The sequence below is a fragment of the Plecotus auritus genome, assembly GCF_963455305.1.
Source record: "Plecotus auritus genome assembly, chromosome: 5".
Taxonomy (NCBI): Eukaryota; Metazoa; Chordata; class Mammalia; order Chiroptera; family Vespertilionidae; genus Plecotus; species Plecotus auritus.
Window position 1 is genome coordinate 10,238,200 of NC_137776.1, and position 26,849 is coordinate 10,265,048.

A 26,849-nucleotide genomic window follows, 5' to 3' on the forward strand; every position below is an offset into this window, starting at 1 on the left:
GGACCGGAAGTGACGCGCGAGGAGCGTTCTCTGGACTGGGGAGTCTCGGGCCATTTAAATTACGGCGGACGAAGCTTAAAACTTCGGGTTTGTGCAGGCTGCGGCTGTTATCCGAGGGCTGCTGCAAAAGGAGGCAGAAGAGGAGGTAGGGACAGGAACCGGCCTGCCACGTGAGAGCTGGGAGCTCCCTTGGGGCTGGCCGCCCAGCTCTTCATTTTGCTGGCAGTGGCCTGGATGTAGATGAGGTAACCTAAGAAGGTGCAGTTTTGCAGGATGTAAAGTGGGACCTACTGTTACTTAATAACAAGCACCTTGCTGACTCGAGTTCAGGTATTGTCACCAGCTTTACGTTTCAGTATTGCGACAGACTATGAGCTGGGCACTTCTTCAGAGTTGGAAATCACAGCGGCTAAGTAATTGGTTACGCAGCTGTGGCTCTAGGGGAGCGGGGGGAGGGTCAGTATGGAGTTAAAAGTCTTTGTTCTTGTCCAGCATGCTCTGCTGCCTCCCATCGTGAATTCTGGCATCAAGCTAGGCAACTTTGCTGTTGCCTGATCTGTGAAATGAGGGGTGTTCCGTTATTCCCAAAGGCAATTTAAAATGTGACAGTAGGTAACTCAAGTATGGATGGCCCAGAGAGCTTCACTGTCTGGCTTGCCAGATTTAGAAGAGCCTGGGGAGTGGAGTGCTGTCAGGACGTGGACTCTGAAGGGTGGAAGAGGTATAAGGACATTAGAAGATCTTCCAGGACCATAGGCTGGAGTGGTTAACAGAGGCTCCTCATCACTTCAAATCATATATTGAATAAATACATCTCATCTATATATATAGAAGCATAATATGCAAAGTGTCCCCTGGGAGTTCCATAGCTCACTGTGACATGCACTGGCCACCAGGAGGTGGTGTGGAACGAAGGAAAGCCCCCAGCTGGCAGCCAGCCGCTAGGGACCCTACCTGTGCATGAATTTCATGCACTGGGCCTCTAGTAGTAAATATTTTTGCTGTAGAAATGTCTTAAAAATTGCTTTTGAAATCATTGGGTTGTGAATATTTTAAATTTACAATTGGCTATGCTTTCTTGTTAATTATTGTGCAGACTATGAAATGCTTTTCTTCAACTATGAAATGCTTTTCTTCAACAATTTAAGAATGGAGTGGGCATTGTCATTTTTTGTATTGGATATAGCTGTGTAGAACAGCGATTTTTAATCAGTGTGCCCCAAGAGTTTTTAAAACATGCAAGACCTGACTATTTAGTCAGGAGCACTGACCTCTTTTCCCTTAGATTGTCAAATAAAAATAACAGCCAACACAACAATAGCTATCAGGTTGAATGAATCAACATTATACAGTACCTATGTTTTTTGTCAGATCGGCAAAAAATATATTTTTTGGTGTGCCGCAGAATTTTCCTAATTACGTGTGCCATGAGATGAAACAGCTTGAAAATTGCTGCCCCATTAGGCTTACAGGCTCTGGGCTCTCTCCCACCTCTTGAGCCTAGCCTTCCTGTAGCAGGTGTGGGTGCAGAGGCAGCAGCTCTGCTTTTTCCTGTCTTGACCCTGCTCATTTGGGGTGACTTATCTGTGCATCTTATAAAGAATTTAACTTTATATATATATATAAATATATATATATATTGTTGTAATTTTTTCAATATACCACCTTAACTCCAAACTCTGCTGAGATGCAGTGGGGGCAGTGTCAGTCTGCAGTAAGCGTTTAGTGCTGGCCTGTGTTGGTGATACTGAGATATGTAAAAGATAATTCCAGTTTTCCAGTAGCATTAGCATACTGGGGAGACAGACATACAGGAATCTAATATTACCAGAGGCCCGGTGCATGAAATTCATTCACGCGGTGTGTGGGGGGGGGGGGGCGGGGGAGAGTTCCTCCGCCCAGCCTGTGCCCTCTCCCAGTCCAGGAACCCTCGGGACTCCGACTGCTGCGGAGGTGGGAGAGGCTTCTGCCACTACAGCTGCACCTGCCAGCCATGAGCCCAATTCAGGGCTTCTGGCTGAGCGGCGCTCCCCCTATGGCAGTGGTCGGCAAACCGCGGCTCGCAAGCCACATGCGGCTCACGAGCCGCAGTTTGCCGCTCTGTTGACTAATGAGTTTGCCGATCACTGTCATATATTACCCTTTAACTCTTTGCACACAATATGCCACAATTGCCTAATCCTCGCAGCTTCCAACTACACGGTAACATTTAGTCTAGTCCAGTGGTCGGCAAACTCAGTCAACAGAGCAGCAAACCGCGGCGTGGCTCATGAGCTGCCGTTTGCCGACCACTACCCTCTGGGAACACACTGACCACCAGGGGGCAGCTCCTGCATTGAGCGTCTGCCCCCTAGTGGTCAGTGCACGTCATAGCGACCAGTCCCACTGGTCAGTCGATTTGCATATTAGCCTTTTATTACATAGGAGGATGAGAATACTAGGGCAGAATGGGGTGGGGCAGGAGAGAGATACTGAAAAGAAAGATTTGTCAAGAAAAGCTTTTATTTTAGGAAGTTGAAGGGGACTTGGAAGGAAGGGTAATATTTAGAGAAATGGAGAAAGCAGGAGGGGGGGCTGAAGCAGGGATGGGGAGAACAAGAGCAAGGCTGAGGTACTCTGGGGAGGCGGGGTGAACATCTGTATTATGTACCAGGCTTGCGCCAGGTGACTTACACATGTGAACCCCCTCGCCCCTCTCGATGGCCTGTGAGGTCGGTGTTAGAGTTTCTGTTTTATAGATGAGGAAACACGCTCAGGAAGGTTAAACAACTTACCTAAGAAAACGCTGATAAGTGGCAGGGGCAGTGCCTGAACCCAGGTATGTACGACTGCAGCTCCTTTGCTCCTGTTTTGCCAAGGCACAGGCCTAACATGTACATGTGTACCATTTTTTGTGTTTTGACTTCAGATATTCGCTTTTCCCCGGTGTCTGTATGTTGTCATCTCACGTCCGCCTGGTCCCCGCAAGAGTCCGGCTTGTTCATTCCCTGGTCCGCAATCCTTCCCGTTCCTTCATGGATCTGAAGGCTCTCCTTTCCTCCTTGAATGACTTTGCATCCCTCTCCTTTGCTGAGAGTTGGGACAATGTTGGATTGCTGGTGGAACCAAGCCCACCACACACGGTGAACACGCTCTTCCTGACCAATGATTTGACCGAAGCAGTGATGCAGGAGGCACTGCAGAAGAAGGCTGACTTCATTCTCTCCTACCACCCGCCCATTTTCCGACCCATTCAGCGCATAACCTGGAAAACCTGGAAGGAGCGCCTGCTGATCCGCGCCCTGGAGAACAGAGTCGCCGTTTTCTCTCCGCACACAGCCTACGATGCCGCCCCCCAGGGCGTCAACAACTGGCTGGCTAAAGGGCTCGGTAAGCCCTCCTGTTCTCTCATGTTTCGTATTTTCCCTGTAAATGCTTTGAAATTTTAGAACGTCTTTTCAATAGAGTTTCTCTGCTTTTAGGGTGGGATCATTATTGTCTATGCAAAATATATTTTAAAATAATGTTGCTGACATCTGACAACCAAATTACATTTCAAAAATAACATTTTTATTGCTGATGAATAAGGCGAGCCTGGGAAGTTTTCACGCCTGTCTGAGCTTTGTGATTCCTCACTCGGGTGGCATAGTACCTGCCACCCGGGCACTCCAAAATGCTTGTTAAATTGACCCGAGAGCTTGGGCCTCTCCGGCACATACTTGATATGTCACCCAAATAGACCAGAGTTTTAATGAGGGAATTCAGCCCGTGTGTTTTAGCTTTACTTTTAGTGAGTCCTTGTAGTTTACTTACTCATTTTGGACTGAAGCTTTTATTAGTATGAGGATATAAGCTGGATTGATGTGGTCGAGTAGATAGGAGCATTTACACACTGAATCATGTTGTACATGGGTAAATTTAATAAGCAGCACAATTGTACGTGTCATCTAAACACATGCATCAGTCTTTCTTGTCCAAATTTTTTTGATATTTAAGAATACTGGAAAATAATTCTAAAAATAAATTTGATTTTGTATGTCTGTATTAAATCCCTCATTGTTGGGTAACGTTGGTTGTACAGGAAAAGGATATGTGTATATGTGTATAGTATATAAGCATCTGAGAGTGAATTTAAAAAATACTAATTTCTTGTAAGTTTTGGCCATAATAGTTTATCTTTTTAATTAGAAAAAAAAACACACACACAAAAACTCCATTTTCCCACCATTTTTTCTAGGCGTTTGCACCTCCAGGCCTATACATCCTTCCACAGCACCCAACCACCCAACAGGGGGAACACACAGAGTAGAATTTAATGTTAACCACACCCAAGACCTGGACGAAGTCATGTCTGCAGTGAAAGGAATTTCAGATGTTTCTGTCACTTCCTTTTCTGCTAGGTACAGTATGTTTTTCTCTTTTCTTGGTGGGTCCTTATTTGTAAAGATCTTCCTTACAGATTCTATAATTCTGACATTTAGGTTTGAAACATTGTTTTCCCCAGGATGTATTTACAAAACAGCCTGCTTCTCATTTAGGTCCTCAAAGAAGGAGAACCATTAGAGCTTTTCAAAACAACAAAGATGATAAGGAACACTATTTCCTTGTGGGAGGGACTATACTATACATTTCACATGCAGTATTTCTCATCCTCCTGGTAATGGTGAAAGGTAGTTGTTTTTACTTTCGGGCACAGGCATACCTCAGAGATATTGTGGGTTTGGTTTCAGACAACCATAGTAAAGCAAGTATAGTCAATAAAGCGAGTTGTAATCCTTTTGCTGGCGGAGGGTCTTGTCTTCAGTTTATAAAGAAAGACAATACTCGTGTAGTTCAGTAAAATGAGGTATGTCTGCTACTCAGTCCCAGTATCTTCAACTCAAGTCGTCTTTATCCTTCCTTTCAGAGAAGTGAGTATCTTTCCAAACACATATAGAGACATGAAGGAATGTATAGTTTTGTTTTATCTGTTGTTCTCTTAATTAAGTGGTATGGTGTATTTGCCATGTTACTAACAAGATGTCTCAGAGATCTTCCCATGTAGGTATATAAGATCTCTTTCTTTTTTAACTGCTGCATAACGTTTCTTACTATGGATGTACTGTAGATTGTTTTTCTTCTTTTTTGTTTTTGTTTTATTTATTGTACTATAGATTCTTTAAGCATTCCTCTTCCTAACTGATGCGCCTCCCCCCCTCTTTCATAAACTGATGCACATTTAGTTTGGTTCTAGTTTGACCACATCAGAGTTAATATCTGGGTTGGACCATTAGTCGGGACCCACGCATTGTTTTTGCTTTTTCTTTTCAAAGCTCTGCAGATGATTCCAATTTTGACAACAACACTTCCAGATTATATTTTAAGGTGCCTTTTAGTTCTAGAGTTCTATACTTAGGGTTTATGGCTAAATGCAAAACTTTCTGGATGCCAGTATTTTTAGAGAGGCTCTAGGGCAGTGGTTCTCAGCCTTTCTAATGCCGCGACCCTTTAATACAGCTCCTCATGTTGTGGTGACCCCCAACCATAAAATTATTTTCGTTGCTACTTCATAACTGTAATTTTGCTACTGTTATGAATCGTAATGTAAATATCTGTGTTTTCCGATGGTCTTAGGCGACCCTGCTAGCGGTTCTCAACCTGTGGGTCGTGACCATCAGAAAACACAGATATTTACATTTCGATTCATAACAGTAGGAAAATTACAGTTATGACGTAGCAACGAAAATAATTTTATGGTTGGGGGTCACCACAACATGAGGAGCTGTATTAAAGGGTCACGGCATTAGAAAGGTTGAGAACCACTGCTCTAGGGCATTGCTTTTCAAAGGGCGATAAGGACTCCCTGCCCTTATGAGTGGGGTACTTACGAAAAATGCAGATTTTTGGCTTCATCCTAGATCTGTGTAATTAGAATGGGGTTTGCCTGAGAATCTGTCCAGAAATTCTTGTATGCAGTGTTGTTTGAAAATTAACTTCTTTAAAAAGGGCTTTAAAAAGAATTCAGTTTGCCCCAGCCCATTCACAGATGCTGTTTCACCAGATCTATAAAGGGTCCAGCAGCTGTCATTTTAGGAAGCGATGCACAACTGGATTAAGAGCCATTAGAACTACGGTTTCAATGTGAGGTCCTTGGACCAACAGCATCAGCATCACTGGGAACTTGTTAGCAAAGTAAATTCTCAGACCCCCACCTAGACCTACTGAATCAGAAACTGGGGGTGGGGCCCATCCATCTATGATTTAAATAGTCCACAAGGTGATTTCAATGCATTTTAAAGTTTGAGTAACACTGTTCTAGAAAATAATTTGGTTTGGGATTGAATCCTAAATGTCATATAAATCTAATCTTTTACTCTTTTCCTAGGACTGATGATGAGGAACAGACGCGGGTCAGTCTGAACTGTAGTCAGCAGGCTTTGATGCAGGTGGTGGCTTTCCTTTCCCAGAACAGACAGCTTTATCAGAAGACTGAAATTCTGTCACTGGAGAAGGTAATAAAAATACCTTATATAGCCGAGCGTTGTTTGGCACATTCATTTGTAAATTGTTAGATCAGTAGGCCTTCCCAGGAGACTCAGCTCCTCCAAGCCAGAGAGTGTTTCGTCAGATTTGTATCCCCTGGACACAGGCGTTAGCCGGGAGCTGGCTGTAGTGAGCTCACAGCGTGCGTGTTATATTGCTCTCAGCACTTGCTCTTGGTTCTAGGACTGGTGATTTCAGTTTCTCTAACTTCTGTCTTTCAGCCTCTGCTTCTGCACACTGGAATGGGACGGTTATGCACCCTGGATGACTCTGTCTCCTTGGCAACCTTGATTGAGCGAATCAAAAGGCACCTAAAACTATCTCATGTTCGCCTTGCTCTTGGGGTAGGGAGGACCTTAGGTAAATATGTCTCCTTTATTTGTCCAGCATGCCTACTGTTAACATCGGGCAAAAGTTGAAACTCTTCCTTGTATTGTAAGTGAAAGAAAACCTGTTAGTAGTTATGGGAGATGCCTGACTGGTTTACGCTATCGATCAGGGTGGTCTAGGTTGTGGCTTCCACAAGATTTATTTCTCCACCGTCTGTTCATCTCACATCGGCCGGGGAAGTCTGCCCACTGTAGGTGGTCGCTGTTGCAAAGGGAGAGTCTTAAACCATCAGTTAAACATTCTAGCCTAGAAATGAACTTCGGTTTAACTCATAGTCCAGAGTTAGTCATCTTGCCCGATCCAACCCAAGTTGGGCATGAAGTACCATCCTGCCACGTGCTTGGAAGAGGGCTGGGAAGTGTGACTGCTCCAGTTTCCGTGCAGATCTTGGTGTCTCACCATACTGGTGATGTTTTATAGCAAGGTGCTGCTAAGTGAGGGACCACCGGTTTCTGAGTCTTGTAGCCACTGTCCTTTCTATCGGCTCTCCCCGGTACTCGCGGAAAAAGGGATCCACAGGACATTTGTTGACCCTGCAGTTTGCCTAGCAGTGTCATGAGTAAGTTAAGTATGTGAGTTCCCACTGCAAAGGGCCTAGAGGTTGTGAGCGAGGATTCCGAGTGTCTTGGGTAAAATTTATCTGTCCTATTAGCTGCATGACTTTGACAAGTTATTTAACCCCTTTGTGTCCCGGTAGCCACATCTGTGAAAACTGTGGTGGTAATAAAACCTAACGCATCCAAATAGATGTACAGTCCGCGTGGCAGGGCACAGTGACGGTACACAGTGAGTGCTGGCGCCTAGCTCCGTGGTAGGTGTTAGTGTTCCCGTGGGGTCGGGGAGACACTGGGGTTCAGAGATACTGATCCAGAGATCTGCAGTTGGGTCAGATAACTCATGGGCATTAATTTCCACACAAAATAGATGGCAGAGGTGGGATTTGATTCCAGTCCAACTCCAAAGCCCCGCTTTTAAAGTAGCACTATTGTGTAACCACTAGTGAAGTGTTTATTCTCGAAACCTACGTGCTAAATACTTGTTGGATTTGGGCTTGGAAGTTTCTGTTAGTTCACTCTTCAGAAGATGCTCTTTTATTTATTTATTTTTAATCCTCACTCGAGGATAATTGCCATTGATTTTTAGAGAGAGAGGAGAGGGGGAGGGAGGAAACGCTGTTGTGAGAGAGACACATTGATTGGTTGCCTCCCACAAGGGCCCGACCAGGGCTGGGGATCGAGCCCGTAACCGATGTACTCGCATAAGCCTTTGACCGGAATCGAGCCTGGGATCCTTCAGTCCGTGGTCCGACACTGTCCACCGCGCCACCCCAGCCAAGGGCCAGAGGATGCTCTTTTAAAGTAAATGTGGTATTTAAAAATGTGTCACACCCATTTGTAGTATTCCTCTAACTAGCCCTTTTAGTTCCTCTGCTTCCTCACCTGAGAACAGAGATAGTACCTGCCTAACTCTCCCTCTGGCCTGGGGACCTGAGTAGGTTACTTCCCCTAGCAGTGCTACAGTAAAACCGGGAGCTGTACGATGGACATCATTCAGTGGTGCCTTACACGGCCTTGTGCAGCCATATATGGCTAAAGCGGGGGTGGGCAAACTTTTTGACTCGAGGGCCACAATGGGTTCTTAAACTGGACCAGAGGGCCGGAACAAAAGCATGGATGGAGTGTTTGTGTGAACTAATATACATTCAAAGTAAAGGAGTGGAGGGGAGAGCAAGAGAACCCTCCACTCTTTCGGCTCCGCGGGCCGGATAGAACAGCCGAACGGGCCGGATTCGGCCCGCGGGCCGTAGTTTGCCCACGGCTGGGCTAAAGGAATAGTAACCCTGCCTTGGGTTAGCTATGCTATGCAATACCAAGGAATAATCTGTCTGCCTATATGAGGACATGTCTTATTGTTTTTTAAAGTTCACTAAGCAAAGTTTATATACTGGTAATGAGGGCAAGCGTGAAATTTGCATTACATTCAGGATGTTGGGTGCAAATTGTAATATTAAAATGAAGGGGAATTGTGAAGTATGGGTCTCGTGCTTCCTTTATCTTGCAGAGTCCCAAGTCAAAGTGGTGGCTCTGTGCGCTGGCTCTGGGAGCAGTGTTCTGCAGGGGGCCGAGGCCGACCTCTACCTCACAGGTAGGGCAGCCTTTGGATTTCTCTTCTCCCCTTTTTGTGTGTTTGTGTCCTTTCCCAACCGTGGTTTTTCACAAGTTAAAAAATCAAATTTTAGGACCGCCCCTGACATATGGATGGAGCTAATAAATGTTTTTTGAACTTGAACTAAATAGGAACTACACCAAAATTGGGGACATACCTTATTCTTTGTGGAGAGAAAAAAAAAATCATTTAACAGTTTATTATCAGACTATTTAAAAATACTAATGTTTAGCATTTATTTAACCTATCTTCTTCCTCAACATGATTTCTCTCAGATTTCATGTCACTTTCTACTTCTTGCCTTAGCTAGAAGATAGTTCTTCTAACTCAGCCCTAAAGTCAACCATCAGTTCATATCAGTTCTGCCGGTGGTCTTGATCCGGCATCGAGAAGGGTTCAGGAACCTGGAGAAGGCGCTGTGCGTAAATTAATCAAGAGTTCAGAGACAAAACATAATTTTGAAAGGCATTATGGGGCGTCAGAGGAGCTTAGCTAAAGAAACTACATTCCCTCTTGTCTCAGGACCCCTTGCTTTTTATTAACACAAATTGTCCTAAAGGGAGGTAGATATACACTTCAAAGGTCAGGGTTTAGTACACAAATGCATTGTCAGATTGGAGAATTACCTCGGCTGTTCAGGTGTTTGGCCAGGAGGAGGCAATAACATGTAGATTAAGATGCCCTTAGCTGTCTGGCAGCAAGCAATCATTTTTGCATCCTTTTCAGGTTTGGGGAAATGCTCTCAGCCCTGCTGACATGTTGGAATTGGCTTCCGGCACAGTTCTAGCTACAAAATCTTTCTAGGACCTTTCCCTTAACTCTACCCAGGCATCATCTTCTACCCGAAGAATATCTTCAAGCCTCTAATCTTTTATTTTATTTTAAAATCCTCACCCAAAAATATGTTTTTATTGATTTTAGAGAGAGGAAGTGAGAGAGAGAGAGAGAGAGAGAGAAACATTGATCAGTTGCCTCCACGTAAGTGTCCCAACCGGGGATCGAACCTGCAACCTGGATGTGTGCTCTGACTGAGAATTGAAGCGCCACCTTTCGGTGTACGGGACCACTGATCCACCTGGCCAGAGCAAGCCTCTAATCTCAACATCCACACACTGCCCCAAAGCTAGCTTTCAGAAGCACCGATGTCCTGGTGTGTAATGTCCTGGCCATGAAACCTCCAGCGATTTCCTTCACCTTCACCTGTCCTGGTGAAGCCTGGCCGCCGCCTCTGCTTTCACACAGCCTTTGCTTGTGCTGTTTTGTCTCGATAGATGCCTTTTTATTGCCCCTTCCTTCGTGCTTCTAGAGATAAGCTCAGAGATACCTCCCCTGAGAAGCGTTTTCTGCCATTCTCCAGCTCCTTCCCCTGTGGTCAAGCTTCTTGTCCGATCCTTGTCACTGTGCCCTTAACCTCCTGTGTGCGTTTCTTCTGGACGGTAATGGTTTGGCTCCCAGGCTGTACACTGTCTCGTGAGTAATACCTACGAGGTCACATGGAGCAGCTCCTCTAAGGATTTGGAGGCACTTGGTACACTTGCTGCTGCCAGCTGCATTTCCATCTCTATTCCTCCCTAGTGTCGGAGGGAGTTAAACATTACTTTGCCCACTCCTAGGATCAGGACTCCAGGGCCGTAACCCTCTGGCCATTCCCTTGGCTACTGCTGTGCCTCTCCATCACTATGCCTCTCCTGCCCCCCTCACCCATGCCTTATTGTCTAGCACACCCTCTACAAAGGCTGATGCACTTGAAGCAATGTCACATCCAGAAGTATGGAGGTACAGCCTCCCATCAAGCCTGATGTGGTTGCTCTGAACCAGTTGAAAATATACATAACAATTACCTGCTTTCCTTTCTGTCCTTCTGAAGATGTAATGTTTATTTAGAACATGTTTTTATTGCTTTTTAGAGAGGAAGGGAGAGATAAAAACATCAATGGTGAGAATCCTTGATTGGCTGCCTCCTGCATGACCCCTACTGGTTATCGAGCTCACAACTCCAGGCATGCGTCCCGACTAGGAATCGAACCCGGAACCTCTTGGTTCATGGGTCAATACTCAACCACTGAGCCATACCAGCCGGGCAAGATGTAACATTTTTATAAGCCCTCAATCATGTACCAGATCGAAATAAACTTTTAACATATAGGCAATTTGAAAGAATATCGTACAGCATGTTGAGTGACTAATAGTATTATTTTACTTTGAAGGAAATTCAGGCCTATAGAACAGTTATAAGAATAGTACAATGAACTGTATGCCCTTCACCTAGGTTACTAATGGGTAATTTGCCACATTTGTACATTCCCACCCTCTCTCTCTCTCTCTCTCTCTCGTGTGTGTACATATTATATATGTGTGTATATTTTTTAGTGTATAAACGTATATATTTGTTTCTCCAAAAAAACACTTGGTAATAAATTGCAGACATGATGATCTTTTACCCCTAAATACGTCAGCATGTGTCTCCTAAGAACAAGGACACTCTTTTATATCACCATGGAACACCGATCAAATTCAGGAATTTAATGTTGTTAAAACACTTATTTAAAATACAGTCTATATTCAAATTTTGCCAGCTGATCAAAACTTGTAGCATTTCTTTTTCTGATCGATACCCAATCCATGGTCACACTCCATCTGGAATAGTTCCTCAGACTTGTCTTCGGAGCACTGACAGTTTTGAGGAGTGTAGGCCATCTGCTTTGGTATATATTTCTCAGTTTGGGATGTCTGGTTGTTTCCTCATAAATAATGAATTTTCTGCCGAAACCGGTTTGGCTCAGTGGATAGAGCGTCGGCCTGCGGACTGAAGGGTCCCGGGTTCGATTCCGGTCAAGGGCATGTACCTTGGTTGCGGGCACATCCCCAGTGGGAGGTGTGCAGGAGGCAGCTGATTGATGTTTCTCTCATCGATGTTTCTAGCTCTCTATCCCTCTCCCTTCCTCTCTGTAAAATATCAATAAAATATATTTTTAAATAAATAAATAAATAAATAAATAATGAATTTTCTGAAACTAAGTGTTTGGTTTAAATTATAAAGCAGTATGTGCATCTGATAAATTCACATGGTTCATCCAGTTCCAAAATGTTGAAATGTCCTTCCTGTTTACGTGGGGAAATAGAAAACATCTTCTTACCTGGCTGACTTAGATGTCTATGATCTATGAAGCATTACTTTGGATATAACTTCAGGGATGAGAAGCATCAGTTCAAAGACCAAATAACAGGCCTCTGCTGCCACTCATCACCCTTCCTTGGAGCTTGACATGAAATTAGGTTCAGGGAAATATATCCTAGACCAGGGGTCTTCAAACTTTTTAAACAGGGGGCCAATTCACTGTCCCTCAGACCGTTGGAGGGCCGGACTGTAGTTTAAAAAAAAAACTATGAACAAATTCCTATGTGCACTGCAGGCCCAGGACGAGTGGGCTGCTAAGCAGGACAGATAGCGGCACCCGGCGGGCCAGGCCGCATGTGGCCCGCGGGCCGTAGTTTGAGGACCCCTGTCCTAGACAGACCAGCAGAGGAGGGGCTTGCTCCTTGCAGATAATGTATAAATTCTCTCATTTCCCTTTTCTTTCCCACAGCTGCCATCCCGTGCCAGGTTTTTCTTTCCTTTGCTTTCAGCTATTATTGTAGGGTCGCCGCGAATTCCCCCCCTTCCATGCCTTCTCCAGCCAGTGCCTTTATAACCTGGGCAGCCAGACTTGTTCCTAAAGCTTGGCTTCTAACTGGGCCACCTTAGTATCTTTCTCTCCTTCTTATCTTTACTAGATTATAGATTGTTTTAATAGGTGCTTGAATAAAAAATATTTCTTATAATGAAATGACACATATGAGGGGTAGAAATGTGGGCAATTAAACATTCCTGGGGGAGGAGGGTAACTTTTTCTAAGAACTTTTTATTCCTTATATTTTATGCCTTTATATTCCTATATACATTTCAAAATTATACTTTTTGTGAACAGGCCAAATTATGCACAAAATCTTTTTGCTCTTAAATTAGAAGTCGTCAGGTTCACAAATGGTATTCTTAAAAATTCAAAACATTTGAGTTTTCCAGAATTTTTTTCACAAAGGATGAGTCCTCTCCCCGCAGTAACACAACTTCTAGGAATTTTGCATAAGTCAAAGGAAAATACTGTTTTTTAATTTAGAAATAACATGAAGCTCATTTCATCTTTATGAATGAGACTAGGGTTGATGCTGAAAACGTTGATGCTCACAAAGCATAAAGGAGTCTTCGGGGAAGTATACCTAAGGTTTTCTTGCAATATTTAATACTAACAGAAGGAACGTTCCGAAAGCCCCATTTTACTTAGCAGGTCATTTATTTTATCGTGGAAACAATTTGAATGGGTGGTCTTTTTTTTTTTTTTTAATTATATTTTATTGATTTTTTACAGAGAGGAAGGGAGAGGGATAGAGAGTTAGAAACATCGATGAGAGAGAAACATCTATCAGCTGCCTCCTGCACACCTCCTACTGGGGATGTGCCCGCACCCAAGGTACGTGCCCCCGACCGGAATCGAACCTGGGACCCTTCAGTCCACAGGCCAACGCTCTATCCACTGAGCCAAACCGGTTTCGGCTGAATGGGTGGTCTTATAGGTCTGGCTCTGACAGTATTAGATACTGTTGGATATGTAAGTTTAGATCCTTGTCCTGAGCCTGCCAAGGAGAAAGAATTTAGAATTCTCAGTAGAATGGTTTCTGTCTCTTTAAATTGGAGGACGTGTAAGAACCTATACATAACTGCCTAGATTTATCTGTGAAATTCTGCTGTATTACGTTTGCTTCATACAGAATGCAAACGTAGTCTTTCTGCTGTTGTGGTTCAGCACTGCAGACGCTGTCTAATGTTTAAGTATTTGCTCTTTCCTTTGCTGGCAGGTGAGATGTCCCATCACGATGTTTTAGATGCTGCTTCCCAAGGAATAAATGTCATCCTCTGTGAACACAGCAACACTGAACGAGGCTTTCTTTCCGATCTTCGAGATGCGCTGAATGTCCACTTGGAGAGTAAGATTAATATTATCCTATCAGAAGCAGACAGGGACCCTCTTCAGGTGGTGTAGTGCTCGCGGCACAGAGTGACACCTGCTTTACAAATCGTTTCCCTCCTGCTCGAATGCACATGATCAGTGGAGTCTGTATCCTTCCGGAAGAATGTTTAGAACGTACATTGTCATTTCTGGTTTGTTTATCTGCTTCACCAAATGTTCTATAGTTTTTAGGGTAAACACTGTAATGTAACTATTATTAAAAAACATATCTAGCCCTGGCTGGGTAGCTCAGTTTTGAGGAACTTCAATATGTTTTTACTGAAAAAAACAACACCAATACTATAAATAAAAGTGATTCTATCCAAATTGGAATTTTATTAATAATAAAGACTATTGACACATACTTCTTGCAAATAGTATAGGCACAAAAATTATAAAAATAAACTAGTGGATATTTAAGGGCAAATGTAAAGTTTACACATTAGATCATTAAAGATTTTGTATACTTTTTTATACTGCAAGTTATAAACTAGGTATGTTAAGCAAAAAAAAAAAAGTGCAAACCAATAAGTATATGGTATTAGTTCTGTTTTTAAAAGAGAAAACATACAGGCAAAAACCCTTACATGTGCATAGACTACCTTTGGAAGGTTAAACTATCAATGATTGCCTAAGGAACTGGATCAAGGAATAGAAAAAACTGCTTTTCGTTGAATAGCCTTTGGTACAATTAAAAAAACTTTTAGAGTCAGTAATGTACAAATTCTTTAATATTTTAATAGTAATTGTCTTTAAGATTAAACCCTTAATTCATGAATTTAATATAAAATTGATTAATTATATGCCAAAAAGAAATGATTTAAAAAAATTCTGAGCATTTTGGGAAATATTTTCATGAAAGGCATTTACAAAATAAGAAATGAGTAAAAAAATGCTGATGTGATATATACTTTATTACAGTGATATGAAGATTTTCATTTCCAAGTATGAAATATTTCAGAGAATATGTGAAAACTATAGGCTGAGTACAGTGGCCAAAGTTAGCCTTTTTTTCTTAGGAAAAGGGATCATGTAAATATTTAGGAGGCTTGGAATTGTCACTAAGAAAAAAAACAAATGCCTTACAGTGAGTTTTAGATGTACTTGATAGAGAAATCAATTAATTTAAAGCCAGCCCGTCCCGTGTGGCTCTTGTTGAGCGTCGACCTATGAACCAGGAGGTCCTGGTTCGATTCCCAGTCAGGGCACATGCCTGGGTTGTGGGCTCGATCCAGGGGTATGTGGGAGGCAGGCAATCAATGATTCTCTTGCATTACTGATGTTTCTATTTCTCCCTCTCCCTTCCTCTCTGAAACCAATACGAAATATTTAAAATTTAATTTAAACCCAGCTATTAACATGCTACTCACACCTGCATGTTATTCAAGAGAAGAAACAGGTCAATATACAAGAATACTTAAATTTTTATTTTCTGTCGTCTTGAAAATAAAGACTAAAAAACTCAAGTGTATTTCTCTAGCCTGGCTTCTCCCTGGTATCGTGAAGGTGATGGCACACACATTAACTGTGTCATGTTTTTCATGTGCTTTCTAGGCTGGGTATACACCCTATATACTTGTTACGCTATTCCCTCTCCCAACTGAAGAGCGTCACGCACCCCGCCTCCACACAGTATGTAGTTTAAATCCTAAAGGAGAAAGCTGGATCGCCTAGTTTTCCCCAGTTTTATACCTTTTGTTAAACCAGTTCAGAAACAGTAAGTCTTCTCCATTTCACTCTCAGCTCTGACACAGCAACCATCCAAGCAGACCTGTGTGCTGCCGATGTCTCTGTGCTTCTGCGCTGGAACAAGCAGCCCCGGAGTGTTCAAAGGCCTTAGAGAATCAGGAGTAGCATCACCTCTAATATACAAGAATTAAAGACATCTAGTTCCAAACAGTCCCTGAGCACACTATTCACTCCAGCAAGAATCTCCAGAGAGGTAATGAAGGAAAGGCACATTTTCTCCAACTTGAGGACCACTGAATAGCATAGTACTAGAGATGGAAATTAATTAGCCAGCTAATCAAGGTTCTAATTCATGACATCCCCCTCCCAGTTTTAAATCTTGTTCAATGGAGAGTCTGGTGTTGGATGTAAACACAGTTGAGACTGGAGGAGAGGCAGCCGGAGTACAACCTCCCGCAGAATAGTCCGGAGCAAAGGAGAGCTTCACGACTCCTCTTCCTCCTTCTCCAGGAACTCCAACAACGTTCCATTGTCAATAGGAATGAGTAAATATTCCACTCCATCAGCTCCCTAAAAGACATAGGAAGACCCGGATGTTAGTCATTTGTAAGATTAATTTGAATCCTATCGTAGGTTAAAAAATGGACTTAATATTTTATATAAACTTAGAAGTATAAAAGTTAAAGAAAAGGGCACACAGACATATATTTAAATTCACTGAGTTCTTAGGCCACTTCAGAGTGGGAAAGAAGTGCAGGTGAGTGGATTATTTTCTTCATCCTCCTTTATGGAATCTTACACTATTGATTTTTCTGTTCTTTAATTTCTGTTTTACCTGGACCCGGTCCATTGGTTTTAAAATACATTTAGTATCTCCCATTATTAAGTAACCTCATTCTTTTCCATCCATCCCCCAGCATCTGCACCTTTTCAGAGAGTTGTCTAAATGTTGGTCTCCATTTCCTCTCTCCCTCAACCCAGTCCACCCGAGCTACTGCCACTATTACGTCACCAAAAGAGCTTTTGTTTAGATCGGTGATTTCCAACCTTTTTCATCTCATGGCACACATAAACTAAAATTCTGTGACACACCCAAAAACATGTTTTTGCCCATCTGACAAAAACAGGTATAATTTTAATTCATTCACACTGGATAGCTATTGTGTTGGCTGTTGTCATTCTTTATCTGACAATCTAAGGGAAAAGAGGTCAGTGCCCCCGGATAAAGAGTCAGGTGTTACATGTTTCAAACCTTGTGGCACCCAGAGTGCCATGGCACGCCGGTTGAAAATTGCTGGCTTAGACCAAGGGATTCCATATTCCTAAACCCAGTCATCTTTCTAGTCCTCCACTGGCCGCTCAGCAGCACCTCACCGTGTACTTCCACACTCTGAACAAGCATGTCTGCAAACAGTCAGCTCCAGGAGCATTAACAGGCCCATTCTGAAGACCATTCTTTTTTTCTTAAAACATGCTTCTCTTGGCTTCTGTCACATCCTGTCCCGGCTTCCTTCCTGATGGGCTGTTCCCCTCACCGTGTAGGCTTACCTTTTACTTTGCCATTAACTGTCCCGCTTCTCGGCTTAGTTCCTGGCCCGCTAATCTCACTACCTTACCTCTCTACAGAACTCAGATGGCCCCCTGCCTAAATGGATCCTTGGCCACCATGGAACCTCAGCTCCACAATCAGATCTCGTCAGAGGCACCCTTGTCCTTAAGTAAACAAGCAGTGCTACTCCTGGAATATAAAGCTGTAACAGCCAAGTCTCACCTTCTTGGTTCTTATAAGCTTGTGGTCCCTAAATTCAGTTAACTGGGCCCGAAGTGTCAGATCACTGTTGACAAGGAATGCCTCCCGACACTGCTGGTAAAAATCTTGAAAAGAAAGCCCTGGAGAGTTCAAAAGGAGATGTGAACATAAATCAGCATTTCGCATAGAACGCATAGAACCCCATATACGGATACCCATACCAAAGAGCACAGAGATAAAGTGCTGTGGCCACAGTATTTCAAAGCCGTCATTAAGTGTTGATTTAAAAACAAGGTAAGTGCTTCTGGAAGAAGCAAAACTAGAGAATACTGTGCTTTTATTTTTTAAACAAAAATAATTGGTTGAAAATAGGCAACTGTGACCAAGTGTTGCATAACCCTACAGGCATTTTAAATAGTGTGAATAAAGCTGACTATGAAAGAGGGAACAAGTAAGTCATGAGAGCGGAACGACTATTAAAATGTTTAATACATTATTTTCACTCAAAGGGAAGAAAATCTAAGATGCCCAATGTATGAAATGTATGTAATTGGTAGACACACATGCATAGTTAGCACACGAAATTTGAAAAGCAAGCTGGGTTGGCCTTTTAATAAGGTTGTGAGGATATTTGCTGTGTGGCAGACACCAAGATCACAGAGCAAACCATTTATTCACTGCACTGCTGTGAAAAACTGCATGCTATTAGATTCCAGAAAAAGGAATTTATGGGGCGAAACAAAAGTGACAATTTAATATAAAGATTGAATACCTAGGTAAGAAGGGTTATCCTGGTTATCCAGCTGATACTTTATTAGTAGCCTGAAAATCCCCCTAGGGAGAAAAACACACAGGAGCTCAAATCCAGAATGTTAACATCAAAAGATAACAGCTAGTAGTAAAATACATGAAGGGAATGTGGAATACTTGGCTTGTCTATGTTAGCTTCTGTTCCTTTCTCCAAGGAACATCACACACTGGCCTCATTATTGATGTTTCTATCTCTGTCCCTTCCTCTCTGAAATCAATAAAAATAAAAAGAATGAAGAGTCCTGAGTTCTAGCCCCAGCTCTACCACTAACTAACTAAGTAAATAGATAAAAGAAACTATAGTTTTCATTCTTACCTTGCATTAGGGGTAAGGCTTCGTGAGACATGAGTTAGGGAACTAAGTGGTAGTGATCCAGACTGTTTAACGAGAAGAGAATTCTCATAGGAGGTTTCTTCAGTATAAGGACTATATGTAGTCGTTTCATACCAGAGCCAGTTATAAAGACTCTGCTTTACATGATCCCACACTAGAGCACAAAATCAAAGAAATAAAAATATTTACTAATTATCCTTATATTGTCCTGTTACTAAATTCTACTCCAGGAAAGAATGAGAAAACATTAAATAAAAAAATGAATCCTATAAACTTTTGTTTTTGCCATTTCCCCATCCAAATCCGTACCTGACAATCTAATTTCATGATCAATCAACATATGAATCTTCATTGGTATGTTAAATACAAGTTAAAATATATTAGTGCTACCAAGGCATTCTTTTAAAAAGCTTGAATAACATTTCGTTCAATAAGATTATCACAGTCCCTAAATTACACTGCATAAAATAAATGTTGCAATACCTCAGAGTAGAAAAAGACCAAAATAACAGTTAGGTCTCCTCTCTTTTAAGAAGCTTTAGGTGTAAAACACTTACTTTAGAAGCTGAATTTTTATTTCCAATAATTATGTTCTAAATCAGATTGAGGACACCTAGATTCTTGGCTACCTGTGTCTTTAAAAATGCAACAAAAATAAAACTGTACTAAAAAATAAAAATGCTGCAGCAACATTAAGAAAATTAATTTTGGCCCTGACTGGTTTGGCTCAGTAGATAGAGTGTTGGCCTGCGGACTGAAGGGTCCCAGGTTCGATTCCAGTCAAGGGCATGTACCTTGGTTGCAAGCACATCCCCAGTAAGGGGTGTGTAGGAGGCAGCTGATCGATGTTTCTCTCTCATCAATGTTTCTAACTCTATCCCTCTCCCTTCCTCTCTGTAAAATAATCAATAAAAATATATTTTAAAAATAAAGAAAATTAATTTTGTAAGACTGATATCTCAAGAAAGAAATAGTTATATTTAACTTACTGAGAGGAGCATTGAGGTGATCAATAGATGCTATAAGATGTATGTTACGTAAAGATGACAACTGTGCAATAATTTGCTGGCTTTTGTCTCCTCTCAACATTTGGCTATCCAAATTGTGGATAAGAAGGAAGAGTTCTAAAGAAGAATCTAAAAAGAAAAATAATTCAATTATTATTTGCAATGAGTATTTGTGAAATCCCCACCACATACAATATGAATTAAAGAATATATCAAAGGACAAAATAACTATTGCTTAGTGATATACAATTTATTTGAGAATATGTCAGTCATTCATAAAATAGGCAAGACATTATTAAACTTTTTTTTTCTTTTTTTTTTTTAAAAATATATTTTATTGATTTTTTACAGAGAGGAAGGGAGAGGGATAGAGAGCCAAAAACATCGATGAGAGAGAAACATCGACCAGCTGCCTCCTGCACACCTCCCACTGGGGCTGTGCCCGCAACCAAGGTACATGCCCTTGACCGGAATCGAACCCGGGACCCTTCAGTCCGCAGGCCGACGCTCTAGCCACTGAGCCAAACCGGTTTCGGCTATTAAACTCTTTAAAAAAATAAAATTGAAAATCAATAGGGACTAGAGTAATTAGACTTAAAACTGGAATGCTTAGCACTTGAATCAGACCATAAAGAAAGCCATTGTAATAAGGTATAGGTAATAAGGCAAGATGCATATTAGATTGGAGGTGAATCTGTGCGTGTTGAATGGCAAGGTGGGAGTGGAGGGGAAACACGCACACACTAAAGAAGATGAGAGAGAGTTCTTGTTAAGCATTGAGATTTAATATAGAAAAGCATTATTATCACAAAGGAGACAATAAAAGAGAGGGGGAGGCTTAGGATATTTATTGCTCAAGGAATCAGGAAAGTGAGAGAAGTAAAATATCATAAGTCAATGAAGGAAGAATTTGGAGGATGAAGCTGTCAACACCCATCAAATACTGCAGATCAAGATAAAGGATGAGCCAAGGCCAATGTTTAGTAAGAAATGACAGGTGACCTTCAAGTATACAGCTTAAGTAACACAGAAGAAATTAAGAAGGAAAGAGGTAAAGAGCAGAAGGCAGATGTGTCTTCAAAAACTCTAAAATCATATTGAAATGGGAAAGTAAAATAGCGTGGAAGGGTAGTAGAATCAGGTAATTTTTTCCTAGGATTTCTGGAAGAAGTCCTATACATATTTTTAAAAGCTATTTGTAAGTCTCTCAGGAGTTGATAAGAAATGGGCATTCGGCCCTGACCGGTTTGGCTCAGTGGACAGAGTGTCGGCCTGCGGACTGAAAGGTCCCAGGTTCGATTCCCGTCAAGGGAATGTACCTTGGTTGCGGGCGCATCCCCAGTGGGGAGTGCGCAGGAGGCAGCTGATTGATCTTTCTCTCTCACCGATGTTTCTAACTCTCTCTCCCTCTCCCTTCCTCTCTGTAAAAAAATCAATAAAAATATATTTAAAAAAAGAAAAAAAAAGAAATGGGTATTCGGCAGTTATGATGGAGAATGAGCCCGTTAGAGAGAGGAATGCATTCTTTTGCCCTGGGGATAGAGGGACAAGAGAGACAATATAATGACAAAAATTCTGAGATGACACATTTTCAAAGTCTAAGGTTCCTTGAATGCAAGAAGCCACTAGTTAACAGTATTTAAATCATATATAAACAAACATAAATTACACATAAATAATATATACTATATTTATAATTGTAATTACATATAATTATATAACAAATATATAGCACATATAACATGTATTACATATACAATACATATCTAGAACATATATGCAAATATATATGAAACGACTTTGGCATCTATTTTAATGAGGGTAAAAACGATACCGAAATTACCCTTCAAATCAGTTAAGCATAACAAACTACTCCTTCTAATTCTTAAGCAACGACTGACAATTGTTAGAGCCTAAATAATTTTATTTCTAATTTTCTGAAATACTAACATAAGCAGAAAATTCACACCAAAAGAATAACAAAATAAGTTTTTTCCCATCCCATATTTTAGTATATTAAATTACTGAAATGAAATATTTACTCAGAATAAATAAGAATTTTTTATAAAAATATTAAAATATCACACAAAGTGTACCAATCAACTGGAGGCACTTTACAATCACCAATGAAACCTGAAAATTATTCTGAAATAAGAGGCTTCAGCTGTACAGAATCAAGGTAATTTTTTAGGAGTAATTTTTTCCTGTTAGGTTACTAGTGAAGTTCGTAGAAAAAGAAAACACAACTATTTTAGAGTGATCTAAATCAGCACTGAGAAAAGTAAAAATAATCCTCATTTTTGTATGTACTAATACATGAATAAGTAAAAGTGTATGCTTAGCTTCACCCTAAAACTAGAGCATCTACTTTATGTTACCTTCTTTAAATTTGTTTATTATCCAGTCTAGTTGATCCAGTATGTTTCGGAAAGTACCCATATGATCGAGGACTTCTTCTGTTATAGAATTCAGGATCTGTATCATAGAAGTGCAAGAGGTACATCAATTATAACTTATTCTGCATATAAGATAAATTAACAAATCAATCCTTTTTTATAAATTAAAAATGAATATAGATTTCCCTCCAAGTATAAAAAAAATTACTTTTTAAAATTCTACCTGGCCCTGGCCAGTGTTTCTCAGCGGTTAGAGCACTGGCCCTCAAGGGTTCGATTCCTGGTCAAGGGCATGTACCTGGATTACAGGTTCCATCCCCGGCCTTAGACGGGGAGACAACCAATCGATGTGTCTCTCTCAAATCAACGTTTCTCTCTCTCCTTTCTCTCTCCTTGCCCCCTCCCTTCTATTCTCTGTGAAAATCAGGTGAGGATTAGCAAAACAAAAAAGTTTCCCATACTTAAGTATATCTATCTTCATAAGTGTATATACATATATATTTTGCATAAGTTATAGCTAAAAGAAAAGAAAACAGGGAATAGCAAAGATGTAAAGAAAATATAAGAGGGATGCAACAACCCCTCCCCCCCAAAAAATACCCTCAACAATATGAGAAACACTAGAAAACTATTGATTTATCAAAGGAAACAGAACAGAAACATTGACATTTTTACAAAGAAATACTACATTAGTATAGAAACCCAAAACGTTTATATTAATTTTCAAATGATGAAGAAATATGAGCATTTGGAGTAAAAATTATAAATTATTATAAAACTACAAAGTATTATATTTTTATTAGAGTACCAAAGTGACATAAAAGCCTAATAAAATTGAGGTCGCACATAATCCTGTCCTTCAGAGAAGTATTATTAGTATTTGGTACAGTACACAAAGCTAACTTTTCTCTAAGATTTAATACCTTATCAGTTACAAAGTATGGAGATTCAAAGCTTGAACCTTCTGAGTCCAAGCTCATCATCTTAATTAAGCAGTATGCAATCTTACTAGTAGGAAGTCTAAAAACAAAAACTGAATACTCCAGAATGAGAAGTAGCAACCTCATTAACATGGGGGTATAGACTGGCAGGAGATATGATGTTGTTCCTTTTAACATTTTTGAAACTTACAGATTTCACACTGATTCCAGGAAAGAAACCATTGATGACAATATGAATGGAATCTTGCAGCATGGTGGCTCGAAACCTTTCTAGTAAATCTCTCTTAGAACCCAAACCATAAAGCACAATGTTGAACCCCAGGCTGTTAGGAAAGATAGCATTCATGAAATTAAAGTTCAGACCTCTTATTGCCAATTTTATAATCAACCAGTTTCCTTATTTAAAGCTTATAAAAGAATACAAGAAGAACTGGGATGCCTAAATAACTATAATGAGTCCCAAATTGTACAAGGTCAATGCACAATTGTATTATCTGTACACCCAACGTAGAGTCCCAATTTTAGTAGCTTTCTCTCCAGCTCATACTACTTTCAACCTGCAGATGCTGGGAGGTAAAAGGACGACATGGTAGGTACAAGGCACTAAAACGTTTCACAGGCGGAAGCAGACTTTTAATTGATAGATAAAACTGGAAAGGTAAGCAGGGGCTAGGTCACAAAGGTCTTGGTAAGTCAACTGACATTAATTAGATTTTATTCCCAGGACCATGAGCATTTACTAGGAACTAGTCAGTTGGTAACTGAAAGGTTTTAAGCAGGAAAGTAACATGATCTTTTTAGAAAGATCACACTGACTAATGGGAGGAACAGATGAGGAGGGACAAAACTGACTTGAATTAGTTGTCAAGGAGAAAAATGTAAGGTGTCAAAAGCTTTATAGGTGAAATCTATAGGATTTGGAGAGTAACTGGCATAGACAACTTTACATGAACGGGGTGACAGGAACTGTGCTAGACAGCAGGGGCAGGTGGGGATGATGGATTTAAAATGAGTTAAATTTTATGTATGTTGAATTATTTATGGGACATCCACATGGAAACCTCCAATATTCACATATCCACGTCTATTGCTGAGGATTGTGATCTGAGCTGGATTGGGCTGGAGATAGAGTTATGAGAGTTATTCACATACAAAAAGCAACTGAGGCCAAGAGAGTGAATGAGATGACCCAGAACACTGTGCACTAGGGGTTAAGCTAAAGTTCAACTCCATCGTTGTTTATGGAGGTCAGTCAGAAACAGTATTTATGTGATGCTCTGTGGCAATGCAGGATAGCCTAGGAAATAAAATAGAAGAGAGATAAATCCAAAGGTAGAGATTAGCAAGGTAGAAAGAGCAGAAAAAAAAGAAGGGAATTCAGAGAGGTAGCAAATACTCAAGTAGTTAACTATGAGGTATAGGCTGGGAAGCAAAGCAAATCAAGTTATTGAAGTTGACATACTAGAAAGAAGAATGGGGACTGGGGAATGAGATCAGAGTGAAGAGCTGCTTCATCCTATTTAATAAAAGAGTAATATGCAAATTAACCATCACTCCACTACACCCACAAGCCATGCCCACAAGCCAATTAGGAGGGAATATGCAAATAAACCCAACCAAGATGGCTACAGCCACAGAGAGCAGGAGGGAGGCTTGGGTTTCCCTGGCAATGGAGGAAGCCAAGCTTTCCACCTGCCCTTGCCGGCCTAGGCCTCCACTCAAGGCTACAAAGTAAGTTTCAATGACAGAAGATACATAAATCCAAACAGAAATAGCGGCAGTAACGGAGCTGGAAAGAGCAGGAGGCTAGGGTTGCCCCCGGCGATGGAGGAAGCCAAGCTTTCCACACACCCTGGCCGGCCCAGGCCTCCGTTTAAGGCTACAAAGTTTCAATTATAGAAGATACATAAATCCCCCAAAAAATGGCTGCCACCATGGAGCGAGCAGGAGGCTTGGCTCTGCTCCAGGCTACAAAGTTTCAATTGTAGAAGATAAATAAACCCCAGATACCAGGGCCTCTGCTTGGGTCACCAGGGGGCGTAGCCGACCTGCAAACCACCACAGGCCCCTCGCCCAGGCCACTCCACGCCCCAAGGAAACACCCACCCTGATCCGGGACACCCTTCAGGCAAACCAGCTGGCCCCCACCCATGCACCAGGCCTCTATCCTATCTAATAAAAGAGTAATATGCAGATTGACCATCACTCCAACACACAAGATGGCTGCCCCCATGTGGTCAAAGATCCTGCCCCCATGTGGACACAAGATGGCCACTACAAGATGGCCAGCAAGGGAGGGCAGTTGGGGGCAACCAGGCCTGCAGGGAAAGGCAGTTGGAGGGACCCAGGCCTGCAGGGGAGAACAGTTAGGGGTGACCAGGCCTGCAGGGGAGGGCAGTTGGGGGGGACCCAGGCCTGCAGGGGAGAGCAGTTGGGGGTGACCAGGCCTGCAGGGGAGGGCAGTTAGGGGCAAACAGGCTGGCAGGGGAGCAGTTAGGCATCAATCAGGCTGGCAGGGGAGTGGTTAGGGGGTGATCAGGCTGGCAAGCAGAAGTGGTTAGGGGCAATCAGGAAGGCAGGCAGGCGAGCATCTGGGAGCCAGCAGTCCTGGATTGTGAAAGGGATGTCGGACATCCCCGTTTAGGGCAGTCGGACATCCCTTCAAGGGATCCCAGATTGGAGAGGGTGCAGGCTAGGCTGAGGGACACCCCCTGCCTCCCGTGCACGAATTTCGTGCACCGGGCCTCTAGTAAATTTATAATGACAGATCATAAAGAGTTACTGAGAGGAGCTGAGGGCCTACCATGGAAGATAATCATTCTCTTCTTACTAGCATAACCCTTTTACCTGTTATTGGCAAATTAATTTAAATTTAGAAAAGACAAATTTCTTGAAAACTAGAATTTCTGAGAAGAGCCATACAATAATGACAATTCCACATTTGCATCATAAAATTGAAAAAAACACCTATTTATTCAAATTTTTATATATAACTAAAAATATATATCAAGTTCGTTGCAAAAAGAAAATCAATTAAATTACTTTGATTTTAACACAGACATATAAATATACATTATTCTTTATTTTACAAGGGTTTGCAATGATGATAGTACTTACTGTAACTGCAACATCCATTTATGAAACAATTGTTCATATTGTTGATTTAGTTGTTTAAGTTCAGCAGAAAAGGAAGGAGAAACCTTGCTCAATAATTTATGCAAAGTTTGCTTTAAAAAAAAAGGAAGAGAGGGAAGAAAATCACTTTCAAACCACATACATCAAATTAATCCAAACTAAAAATATTTTCTTACAAGTAGAGGTTAGGAGAGGAGACATTAATTTGGTAATGAGTGCATGAACTGAATATACATAATATTTCGGATATGATTTAAATATTTGCTTATAATATTCTTTTTGGTACTAATATGTGATAGCAGTAAAGAATTTGCTAAGTTTTTCCCCAGAACCACTTACATGATTATAAGTAGGTGTTAATACCATCTCTTCCTTGGAACAATTTGGCTTTTTTTTTTTCCTTTTCATTGAATTAATCAGATGACATTGGTTAACAAAATTATAAAGGTTTCAGGTGCACAATTCCACAACACATTATCTACACACTGTATTGTTTGTTCACCACCCCAAATTAATATCTGTCTATCACCATTTATCCTCCCTATATCCTCCGCCACCTTCCTCCACTCCCCTATTTGTCTTCTTGATATATGTTTTCAGCTACTCTCTCATCTGAAACTCAATACCAATACACCAGGTCACAAAACAAAAACAATCACACAGCACCATGTCATCCAGGTCACAG

The 26,849-nt window shown here is 41.3% G+C and overlaps 2 protein-coding genes across 6 annotated transcripts in view; one reads left to right on the plus strand and one right to left on the minus strand.

The window, feature by feature from the left end:
* Positions 1 to 5: 5 nt before the first annotated feature.
* Positions 6 to 15,571, plus strand: NIF3L1 (NGG1 interacting factor 3 like 1). 3 transcript variants are annotated; one of them, XM_080668022.1, is made up of 7 exons: positions 6 to 145; positions 2,909 to 3,369; positions 4,217 to 4,379; positions 6,344 to 6,470; positions 6,723 to 6,845; positions 8,953 to 9,036; positions 13,951 to 15,571. In XM_080668022.1, exons 2-7 carry the CDS (start codon positions 2,934 to 2,936, stop codon positions 13,975 to 13,977), a joined length of 960 nt encoding a protein of 319 aa, XP_080524148.1. In that variant the 5' UTR covers positions 6 to 145; positions 2,909 to 2,933; the 3' UTR covers positions 13,978 to 15,571. The 3 variants fall into 3 exon arrangements, with proteins under 3 accessions (XP_080524148.1, XP_080524149.1, XP_080524147.1); XM_080668023.1 differs by having other exon boundaries at positions 6,723 to 6,861; positions 13,951 to 14,607; XM_080668021.1 differs by lacking the exon at positions 6 to 145 and adding an exon at positions 2,714 to 2,818 and having other exon boundaries at positions 6,723 to 6,861.
* ORC2 (origin recognition complex subunit 2) overlaps positions 14,411 to 26,849 on the minus strand; it is a 35,072-nt gene continuing 22,633 nt past the window's right edge. For all 3 annotated transcript variants that reach the window (XM_080668018.1, XM_080668020.1, XM_080668019.1), the window contains 8 exons: positions 26,147 to 26,256; positions 23,220 to 23,352; positions 22,071 to 22,167; positions 19,675 to 19,821; positions 18,668 to 18,839; positions 18,314 to 18,375; positions 17,563 to 17,681; positions 14,411 to 16,361 (listed from right to left, as the gene is read on the minus strand). In XM_080668018.1, coding sequence (XP_080524144.1) covers positions 16,275 to 16,361; positions 17,563 to 17,681; positions 18,314 to 18,375; positions 18,668 to 18,839; positions 19,675 to 19,821; positions 22,071 to 22,167; positions 23,220 to 23,352; positions 26,147 to 26,256 — 927 coding nt within the window. In that variant the 3' untranslated portion in view covers positions 14,411 to 16,274. The remainder of the gene's footprint in view (positions 16,362 to 17,562; positions 17,682 to 18,313; positions 18,376 to 18,667; positions 18,840 to 19,674; positions 19,822 to 22,070; positions 22,168 to 23,219; positions 23,353 to 26,146; positions 26,257 to 26,849) is intronic.

What these genes read in the sequence shown, in the direction of transcription:
- NIF3L1 (XM_080668023.1), top strand. Translation starts at nt 2,934, where the DNA reads ATGTTGTCATCTCACGTCCGCCTGGTCCCCGCAAGAGTCCGGCTTGTT. An exon ending in GTCACTTCCTTTTCTGCTAG is followed by an intron (nt 4,380 to 6,343) that starts GTACAGTATGTT and finishes CTCTTTTCCTAG; the next exon opens with GACTGATGATGAGGAACAGA. An exon ending in AAATTCTGTCACTGGAGAAG is followed by an intron (nt 6,471 to 6,722) that starts GTAATAAAAATA and finishes TCTGTCTTTCAG; the next exon opens with CCTCTGCTTCTGCACACTGG.